The sequence below is a fragment of the Nannobrachium achirus genome (assembly GCF_963921795.1).
Source record: "Nannobrachium achirus genome assembly, chromosome: 13".
NCBI classification, from domain to species: Eukaryota; Metazoa; Chordata; class Actinopteri; order Myctophiformes; family Myctophidae; genus Nannobrachium; species Nannobrachium achirus.
The window spans coordinates 41,018,808-41,029,797 of record NC_137833.1 but is presented as its reverse complement, the minus strand read 5'-3'; the positions used below and the strand labels follow the sequence as shown (position 1 = coordinate 41,029,797).

Sequence of the window (10,990 nt, the reverse complement as noted above, 5' to 3'; positions counted from 1 at the left end):
ACAGAGGGAGAGAGAGAGAGAGATGGGGAGAGAGAGAGAGAGAGAGAGAGAGAGAGAGAGAGAGAGAGAGAGAGAGAGAGAGAGAGAGAAAGAAAGAAAGAAAGAAAGAAAGAAAGAAGGGGGGTATGGAGGAAGAGGGAGGAAGAGGGGGAAGAGATAGAGAGAGAGAGAGACGAATGTGAGAAAGAAAGAGGAAGTCTGATAGGCGAAAGGAGTGAGAGAGAGAGAGAGAGAGAGAGAGAGAGAGAGAGAGAGAGAGAGAGAGAGAGAGAGAGAGAGAGAGTGGGGACAACAATGACGACAAGGGGACTGGAAGGCTGGCACACACCAACCACTCATATCAGAGCTCTGGACACAGCAGTCTCCATCCATCTGAACTCTGTTCGCCTGCCTGTTTCACTCTCTAGTTGACTTCTCTGACTCTCTAGTTGACTGACTGACTGACTGACTGACTGACTGACTGACTCTGTCATTGCCAGGTTTACAGTCTATTATTCTCTGACTGACTTTGACTGTCTTTCTGTCTGACGTCTGAAAGGTGAAGCAGTGTGTCTGTCTGTCTGTCTGTCTGTCTGCCTACCTGTGTGCTTCTTGGACAAGACAACCTTACAAGTTGTTTCTGTCAGTGTGACACAGTCTCAAGTTCAGCGACTCAGCTAAACCTTGGATTTTGCTCTGAGAATACTGAACATCACACCTACGACTGGAGGGATTCAATCGTCCACAGCGGGTCTCACTGCTGAAGACTAGAGGGCATCGCTTTCTCAACTAGAAGACATCTCTCACACACACTCACACACACAAAGTTGGTGGAAGAACACTATCTCAAACTTTTGTTTAGTATTAGTTTCTGCGGAAAAGCTAACGGAGTGAAACCGCTGTTCTTCAGTAAACACTGCTGTGCATTATTCTTCTGCTCATCTTCGCCCACACTGGATTGAAGTGTTTTGCTCAAAGGCATCTCGACAGTGACTCACGGTTTCTCTCTCCCAGAAGTTCAAGATCTGCATTCATCTGATTCATCCTCTGCAATCCATATTAGGTAATGTAACTTTCTGAGAAAGAAAGAAAATGAGTGAGTGTGTGTGTGTGTGTGTGTGTGTGTGTGTGTGTGTGTGTGTGCGTGCGCGCGTGTGTGCGTGCGTGTCAGATGGATGGATGGATTGACAGTGCACAGCACAAAAACAAGGATTACGCTTGTGTATTCAAGATGTTTTCATGACAAATACATACTCTGAGACTTTACATTTGTTAATCCACAACTTCCTTTTGAGTCCATGGGAAAGACAATATACATACATACATTATATATCACTATTGGTGGGTGGAATGATAGACTTTTCTGCACCACTTTTAGGCTAAAATAAATGAGTAAAGCTCAAATATAAATGGAGTAACAACTTGACATCCTACTTCATATTTAAGATTGATTTCAGACAGGCCAATGCCGAGAGACAGGAAACCAATGGCAGACAGAGAGGAGAGACAGAGATTGGAACCCCGGTCCTGGAGCTCAGTAGGAGCATTCAGTATGGGAGCATTCACTAACTGGCTGATCCCATTTCAACCTTTAATTAATCTTTCACAATTGTTATCGTTCATGTTCAATTCTTGACTGTGAAGCTCAGACAGACTAAACACTGTGTTTGTGTGCACATGTACCATGTGTGTTTCTTCCCATTATCCAGGCAGGAAACAGAACAATACAGAGGGCACAGATACACCCACACGTGTGCACGCACACGCATACACACACACACACACACGTGCACGCACACACATACCGGTACACGTGCAAGTGTGTGCGCGCACACACGCACGCACACACACTCTCAAAGGTCAGACGAAAGTCTAAAGAAGGAAGTAATATTGTTATTAATAATGCTGGGAGCGCTTGTGAAACATAAACATACAGTACACACACACACACACACACACACACACACACACACACACACACACACACACACACACACACACACACACACACACACACACACACATGATGGAGTTGGAGGTTTAACAGTAGAAATGTAAAATGTTGTTTTCTTTTCCAAAAACTGAGAGCAGTGATAAGAAATGACTTGTTTAAATTCCCCCAGAATCAGCACCACTATCAGAAGATCAGTTCTAGAACGGTGCGAAAAAAAGTCTATTTGTAACTTTCTCATTTGAGAACCAACAAAAACAAAACATTTTAACATCTTAGAAACATAGTCATTCATCTCATCAAAAACGGCTCTGCCCGAGCGATAGGGAAATAAATACTCAAAAAACACACTGCTGTTCCTGGAAATTCCTTAAAATGACAGCTTACAGCATTCAGGTCATTAACTACCGGTAAATTGCTGGAAACCCTCTAAATTGCAGTACATTTGATGAACGGTGCCTCGCCACATTCCCTATCTCCAAATACCACAACACTCCGAGAGTGTAGAGATAAAAGTTTGTAGTTTTGTACACTCTCAAAGAGTTACCTTAATGCTGAGAAACAACCAAACAATCCTGTTATCCAGGGTGTCAATAGATACCGGTACATTAAAGGACAACTTTGTTTTTTTACAACAAGGGTTCATATTTTAGATTGTAATTAGAGAAAATAAAAAGTGAGTGTTAAAATGTTTTCATTTGCTTCGTTCTATTGTTTTATCGCATTTACCGTGCTAAAATGTGGGGCATGCGTACGCATGGGGGCATGCGTACAAGTGGCTAAATATGTATTTTTAGACACAATAAGCGAGCAGTTTCTTTATTGCTATTTACAGTAACACTTCTAGCCCCGATAAGTCACATCCAACCATGAAAGGTTGCGTTGTATCTTGGGAATGGGCTTATTCTGTGTAAAATGACATATTTAGCCACTTGTACGCATGCCCCCAAACACTGAAATAAGAATCTCTAAAACAATAGAAAGAAGTAAATGAAATCAATTTAACACTCATCTTTTATTCTTTAATTACAATCTAAAATATGAACCCTTGTTGTAAAAAACTAAAGTTGTCCTTTAACACTCAGGATGTTGTAGAGCAAAATAATCATATTTACCCTGACAAGCACTAAGAGTTGAAGAATTACCTTTTGTATAACACAATTGTGAGCATGTAGATCGGCAATTTTCAAAAGGTCTGCCTCAATTTGGCCAATGTCATTTTAGAGGTATTAAAAAGTCCTTAAATTGTCACTTTAGAAATGTGCAGATACCCTCTATACCGATACTTCAACTTTATGATGGTTTGTTTACTGTTGAGTGACAAAACAATGTTGCACATTAAGTTAATCATCTGGGGACCCCCCAAAATAATTTGGGGACCCCCCTGGGAGATATGAGTAGGGCAAAAGTGTGACGTGACGTGACGTGACGTGACGTGACAGACGGAGGGACTGACAGCCGGTGGAGGTTTTGATCATATATGCAATTTTCCATGTGTGTGTGCGTGCACACGCATGCCTGCGTGCGCACGTGTGTGTGTGTGTGTGTTACGTTGGCAGTGTTTACCCTGCATGTCTAGATTTCCTTCCCCAGAGACAGACCGGCAGAGTGTGGGAACCAAGGCGCGAGCTAAACTAGGACTTTGGCACAGACAGAATTATTAATGGGTTCGGGGACAGGGTCAGAGGTTCAAGTTAATAAAAGAAAGACCCCCTCCCTCACATCCTCAATGACCACCACCCATCCCTGTCCTCTAGACAGGTCAGTTTAAGCACACTTAATCCCAATTTTATACTTTGGCATGTATTTACGCGTTCAGGATATAGCAAAGGTTAATGTGGTTAACTTGGTTCAAAAGGGTGCGTTGGGGCTCATCCAGCTTGTGTACTGTTTCACGAAAATGTCCAGGGGACTTTCAATTGTGGTCCTAATGGACCCTTATGCAGGGGTCGTCAACAGGGGGAGAGTTACTGCAGGGGGGCCACCAAATCTTTGTGCAGGATCATTCTTTTAAATTAACAACTTGAACCCTCGCATCCCTATTCTGAGGAGAACTTTAGCCAAAAATTGCAGATCTCCAAGGCATTGAGAGCTTGTAGATCGGCTATTTTCGGCAAATAGGTTTGGTGTCGAGGTATAAAAGAGCAGACCAAGTACAATGTGAAAGGTCAAGTTAACTAAAACACGAATAACAGACTGTTGACAGTGCTGTCAAACAAGTCTATGAATCTATCTATGAAATCGATGAAAATCTGCATCACACATTTATACAATATGTAGAGGGGGTCCCTGCTTCATCTCTCTCTCAGATAAGGGGTCCTAGGCCTGAAAACATTGAAGACCCCTGCCCTAATGGTTTGCTGAGTGTCGGATTAAGTCAAAAACATAAAACTCTTCAAGTGTCCAAGCTGAAGCAACAAGTAGGTCGGGAGGACTAGGCCTGAAAACGTTGAAGACCCCTGCCCTAATGGTTTGCTGAGTGTCGGATTAAGTCAAAAACATAAAACTCTTCAAGTGTCCAAGCTGAAGCAACAAGTAGGTCGGGAGCGGCTTATTGTTGGTATCAGCCGGTAACACGCGGGAGTCTGTCCCCGTTACAATGCGCTAGACCCCTGGGAGATTGACTGCTGAGGTGGAGCGCCCCACCTACCATCAGCTCCCAGTACTTGCCGCACGACTTGCCAAGCCATGCTATTCATATGCTGAGTTGGCAGTGCCCGGAATCGAACCCATTACCTTGCGGTTCTAAGGCAAGAGCTCTACCGACTGAGCTACCCGGGCAAGCAACACAACAATTAGGACTGTATAATATATGAGAACATGGAACAGCTTTAGTAAGCTTGATGTACATACTGTACCGATTATGCACTACATGTTGCCTGTGCCAGTTAATTTTCTGGAAACACCTACCCTTGTACAGAGGACCACACATATTGTCCTGTCTTCTCCAGGTTGATCCTGCGAGTGTGATTGGTGCAGTCATATAACCAGAGGGCGTATTTAGAATCCGGATCTGCGCTTTGATTGGCCATGGCAGACTGGAGCCTGCTGGGAAACTTCCTTGAGGAGGTACAGGAACATTCAACGTCTGTTGGCAAGGTAACGCACACAGACACGCACACCTGTAGTTGGAGAGAGAAAGAGAAGGGAGAAACATCAGATGCTGTATTCTACTCAGTAGTGTGATATACATTCATTATTATCAAATGCCCAATTGTTGTATTCATTATAATTATTTGATATGTGGGGCGCCTGCTGGCCTGGTGGTCAAGGCGCATACCACGTACTAGGCTATGATGCCTGCTGGCGTCGCCGGTTCGATTCCCGATTCGGATGACCTTTGCCACATGTCATTCCCCATCTCTCTCCTCATTTCCTGTCAGTCTACTGTCCTATCGAATAGAGGCATAAAAAGCCCAAAAACAAATCTTAAAAAAAAAAAAACTCTGTACTTGTATCCACCAGGTGTGGCTGACCATTCTGTTTATCTTCCGTATCCTGGTTCTTGGGACGGCTGCTGAGTCCTCCTGGGGAGACGAACAGGAAGACTTCACCTGTGACACTGAACAGCCTGGTTGTGAAAACGTCTGCTATGACAAAGCATTCCCTATAGCGCATATACGATACTGGGTAAAATACTGGAGATTATAATATAATGCAATGTAATATTCTATCATATAAATGGTCTAATATCACAAATGCCAAATCCTAACAGACAATGTTCAGTAGTATCCTATACCAGTCGCCATAGACGCCTAAGGGTGCCATGTCTTGGACTCTTGGCCATCTGGCCAGTGATGTTTGGACCAGTTACCCATATATGGAGACCCCTGGTACCCATATAGATATTCACAGATATGGGATTAATATTGATGACACCAGGGATCTCCTTGGGCATAAAAGGGATTTGGTTCCCCTGGCATCAAGGGATCTCCATATCTCCATATATGGGGATAAAGGGGAGTTGGTTCCCCTGGCATCACAGGGATCTCCATATATGGGCATAAAAGGGATTTGGCTCTGACATCACAGTGATGTCAGAGCGTGAGTCAGCGTGATGTCAGAGCGGCAAACCCATAGACCGTAAAAAAGCGTACACGGACATGGACATGATGTGCCGTTTCTCATAGTAAACTTGGCTAATGGGTGGGCTGGCTGGAGGTAGCCTGGTATAACCAGCCTAGATAATGCATCTAGCTAACTAACTGCAGTATCTATCCCTACCTTGTTTTAACATGGCTGGGATGTCTAGCTCAGCTAGGCTGGAGGACCACTGCCCCGTCACTATGATTCAGACATAACCAAATACAAACCATGTCGTTATGACATCACACTCATACATGGAGATCAGTAGTCCAGAGTCACAGATCTGACCCCTATGCCCATATATGGTCATACCCAAATTTGGAACTAACCGACTTTAAACATGGCACACAGCGGCAATGATTGGTTGTCCAGAACTGCTGATACGACCAGAGTCACCAGATGACGTCAGAGTTCTCCATCTTCTCCATTATTTCCAAAATCTATGGAAATAAAAGTGACAAAGACTCACAGATACAGAGATCTCCATATATGGGCATAAATGGGACACAGGTAGATAGACAGATACAGAAATCTCCATATATGGGCACCAAAGGGGCACACACAGGTACAACGGGTACTCTGCCAAAGCCCTGCCAAAGGCCCCATCGGTGATGAGACTTAAAGTGGGTGTGAGGTCCGAGTAGCAGTCCGACGCTCTAGTTGACAATAGTTTGCACCCCTAAAGCAAACACATGCATTATTACATGTAATAATTTCAGCTGTGTTGCTTATCAAAGTGTACCAAGCTCAGTCTAGTCTCCAGACCTTTAGATTATTTTTTTACCTTCTGATGGCAGCAATTTCACAAAAAGTGGCCTAGGATTGACAGTAGCTCCCCTGATATATCACCCCACGTGATATATCAGAATTTAGAAAGAATTTTAGCAATGTATTTGTATTGTATCTTTTCTGTTCCCCAGGTACTCCAGATTGTCTTTGTGTCCACTCCCAGTCTGATCTACATGGGCCACGCCATGCACAACGTGCGCAGGGAGGAGAAGAGGAGGAGCAGAGAGGAAGAGGAGGGGGGAGGGAGAGAGGAGGACCCTGGTGGGGGCGGAGGAGGAGGTGGAGGAGGAGGAGGAGGAGGAGGAGAGAAAGACAGGAAAGCTGTGAAGGCTGGAGAGAAGGGAGATGGACCATCGGCGGCGGGGGGTCGAGTTCGCCTGAGGGGGGCGCTGTTACAGACCTACATTCTGAGCATACTGATACGAAGCATCATGGAGGTACAATAAAATGAGCACTGCTGGCGTCTTCAACAGGGGGTCCGGGACCCCTAGGGGGTCCTCAGAGTTACCAGGGGGGCGGAAAATCTTGATAGGATATTTTTTTTACATGAACCCTCGCATCCCTATTCTGAGGAAAACTTAAATAGCAGGTGTACAAGCACAACGCCTCGCAGCGTGAGGCATTGTGCTTGTAGATGTAAAAATACAAGCACACGTAAACATGAATTAACATGAATCCAACACATACAGTACACTGATGATAATGCCATCATACAAATCTATGAAGCTATTTATGAAATCTATGAAAACATAGTGGGGGTCCCTGCTTCATCTCTGTCTCTCATCTTAGGGGTTCTTGGCCTGAAAAATGTTGAAGGCCCCTTGTGTACAGTACAGTACAGTACAGTACATGTATTTGTTTTTCTATGGCTTGCATGCCTTTCGAATGACATCTGATGAGGCACAGAGATGCATACTGTATAAGAATATGAAATTGAGAATAATATTTGACTGTGAACCTTACCAATGGTAAAAAAAGAAAAAGGAATGCAAGTTAAAAGTGGCTGTGATGTCACATTCTGCAGGTGGTGTTCCTGTGTCTACAGTACTACATGTATGGAATTTTCCTCCATCCACTCTACGTCTGCAGGGTAATATCAGAGAATGGTGTTTCAAATATAATCCACAGAGCACTTCTCCATTAACAGAGTTAGTTAATTAACGGGGCGGCAGTGGCCGATAGAGCGGGCTGGATGGGAACCGTGAGGTTCCCAGTTCGATCCCGGGCTCCCCCAGTTATTGTCGAAGTGTCCTTGAGCTGAACCCCCAATTGCTCCTGTGCATGTGCCATCGATTGTGACGTTTGAACAACAACAACAACAACAACAACAAACAAAACAAAAATCCACAAAACAGGAAATTCCATATAGCTTCCCTATTCTTATCACATTCCCATGCTTTCCTTCTCTCCCAACACAACCCTACATACATACCAGGCCTGGCCCTGTCCTCATCCAGTCAACTGCTACATCTCCAGACCCACGGAGAAGAACGTCTTCATTGTGTTCATGCTGGCCGTGTCGGCCGTATCTTTGGCCCTCAGTGTGATTGAGCTCCAACACTTAGCATGGCGACACTGCTGCAGGTGGGTATAGGGGGAGCGAGTGTGTGTGTGTGTGTGTGTGTGTGTGTGTGTGTGTGTGTGTGTGTGTGTGTGTGTGTGTGTGTGTATGATTTTATCTCTATAAGTTTGTGTGAAGGAAGGGAGGAAGGGTGTGTTTCTAGGTGGGGAAGTTCCTGGTGGCGATACCTTAAAATGGAAAGTACACAAAGACCGTACTGTATGTAAGGGTCTGGAACTATTTTAAACTTCCACTCATTCAGTTTTTACTTCCTGTAATTAAACAATATTAACTGAATCTCTGAATCTTGTATTTATGTGTTACAGACAGTTGGTCAACAAGAGGAGGGGTGTTTCCCCCGGCGATGCCAACCCCCTGCCACTGCCACCCCCTGAATCCCCATCAACCCCACCCCCAGACTTCAGCCAGTGTGTGATTGGCTCTTCTCACTTTATCCCCTTCCCCCATCACCGCCTGGCCCACCAGCAGAACTCTGAAAACATGGCTGCCGAGAGGAACAAAATGGCCGCTGCTGTGGAGGAGAACTTCCTCCACATGACCTGCTACACGCTTGCAGGGAAGGAAGCCGGTTACGGTCAGATTCAAGCTGGTGGTTTCCTCAAGAGTAGCGGTGGCGAGTGCTACATTCCTGGGAGCGGTGAAGCTGGCTGTCCTCAGACACAAAATGGCGGCCCCGGGCTCAGTCCCAATGGAGGAGTCTGCCAGAAGGACAAGCGGCGATTCAGCAAAATCAGCGGAACCAGCAGCCGAACCAGGGCAGACGACCTATCCGTTTAGTTTAGGGACACACACACATGCACATGCATGCACACGACAACTCTGAGAGGACAGTCTGACTTTGCAAAGAGGAAGAACTGTGTTTCCAAACACATTCTGGTGATAGGTGACACTATCATCAGTCACACGATTATGGGCAAAGCCTCTGATCAAATCCGTGAAGTGCTGTTCTCCCCTGTGTGGATAACGTTTCATGTATTTGTCAAGTTATGGCTAACCTTTCGCCGTGGAGCTGTAGGAGCTATGGCTATTATGGACACAGACACACACAGCCATGAATGATTGCAATATCCCATCACTGCGCTATGCTTGCGGATGCTGTTGAGCAGGTTTGGTCCTGTCAATGCCTTGAGCACAGGTCGAAAGGCCACATTTTGATGCTTTCTGCTTCAGCCTGGGGAAGCTGAGAAGGCTTGTAATAGTGAGGGTTTAAGTAAATCACATACACCCATATACTGTATACAAGAAGCATACATACATGTGGAAGCAGGAACACATGTCAAACAGTATCCGTGCATACGTTCTCATCAGGGACAGCTGAGGAAATTAGAGCCTTCTGATATAGCACATATGCTAATCCTGCCTGTCTGATTGAATAACCTTCCTGTTTGTCCGTCTGTCACCCGTCTGCCTGTCCTTTGACCTTGTCACTCTTAAAAGTAATTTCAATAGGGCAGTGGGCCTGAGGGGTTGGTTAGCTGGCTGTTCCTCCTGTCAGAGATTGGACCAGAAACAAGGCAGACAGTCAGAATGAGTAGAACACTAAAGAAGATTTTAGTACCAAAAAGATGGACTAGACATGTAAGCCAATCTTGTCTTTCTTTCAAGTAGCACTCCAATTTACACTTTCTGATTAAGTCTGAGGACAAATGTAAATATAAAAGAACAGAACATAAAAATGTTGGAAGCAAACAACATGGGATGAATCATTGAACCATTCAAATCAAATGTTATAATGTACGGTGAATTCAGGATATGCTGTAGAACAGCCACTAGCCTAATGCCAAATCCCTACAGTAAAGGAGTCTGGGACATCATTAAGCCTCAAGTGATTCAGTTTGTAATTTGTGCAGTGTTAAAATTGTGGCCAGCCAATATTAGTTTTCCATTTTACAACTTCTCAGGTAAAAATGTATTGGGAATCCCTGCAGTGGCACAACTGAATTAGATTGAAGGCTCTTGCTAAACATACCGTTTCTATGTTAATGATACCATTTCATGGTGACCATAACCACTTAATGTTGTTTTTTGGGCACTACAACACATTATTTATATTTTTATCAATCGTACATGACCAGTTGTGAGAGGCTTGTTTGACTTTGAGCTACTAAAAGCGAATACTGAGACACTACATTGTCTTTATGCATTTGATGTATTACCTTGCGTTTACTGTTTACCTTGGATTACGAGTGTCTGCTAAATGCCTAAATTGTACATTGTAGTTTAGCCTTGGGAATGGAGCATGCTCCAGCAAAAGCACAATGGACTACACATACTGTGACAGTTACTAGCACCACTGGACTAGGTGTGATATATTTTCTTTGTGCAATAACATACACTCTACATTGTTATTAAAGGGGAAGACCACCCATTTTCAATATTGAACTATGTCATTAATATACCTTAGAGGAGTTGTGTGGAAATAGAAAAAAAGTTCCCCCCCCTTCTGTGTTGCCTAGAACTGGAGGTATATTAATGACACATTTCAATATTGAAAATGGGTGGTCTTCCCCTTTAAGTACTGCTGTTGAGAAGCTATTATATATTCTGCCTGCCATGAGACAATGGGAAACAATAAACTTTATTTCCTAGTTTGGAATAAGACA

The 10,990-nt window shown here is 44.2% G+C and overlaps 1 protein-coding gene across 1 annotated transcript; it reads left to right on the top strand.

The window, feature by feature from the left end:
• The first annotated feature begins 388 nt into the window (after positions 1 to 388).
• LOC308297602 (gap junction alpha-5 protein-like) lies at positions 389 to 10,726 on the top strand. Its single transcript, XM_080741107.1, has 7 exons — positions 389 to 1,042; positions 4,882 to 5,029; positions 5,396 to 5,560; positions 6,937 to 7,242; positions 7,830 to 7,895; positions 8,241 to 8,389; positions 8,693 to 10,726. Exons 2-7 carry the CDS (start codon positions 4,961 to 4,963, stop codon positions 9,162 to 9,164), a joined length of 1,227 nt encoding a protein of 408 aa, XP_080597233.1. The 5' UTR covers positions 389 to 1,042; positions 4,882 to 4,960; the 3' UTR covers positions 9,165 to 10,726.
• Positions 10,727 to 10,990: the final 264 nt, after the last annotated feature.

Bases quoted from the DNA above. Each gene is read 5' to 3' on its own strand.
- LOC308297602 (XM_080741107.1), top strand. From the start codon at position 4,961: ATGGCAGACTGGAGCCTGCTGGGAAACTTCCTTGAGGAGGTACAGGAA. The intron at 5,561-6,936 runs GTAAAATACTGG...TCTGTTCCCCAG, and splicing joins TAGCGCATATACGATACTGG to GTACTCCAGATTGTCTTTGT. The intron at 7,896-8,240 runs GTAATATCAGAG...CATACATACCAG, and splicing joins ATCCACTCTACGTCTGCAGG to GCCTGGCCCTGTCCTCATCC.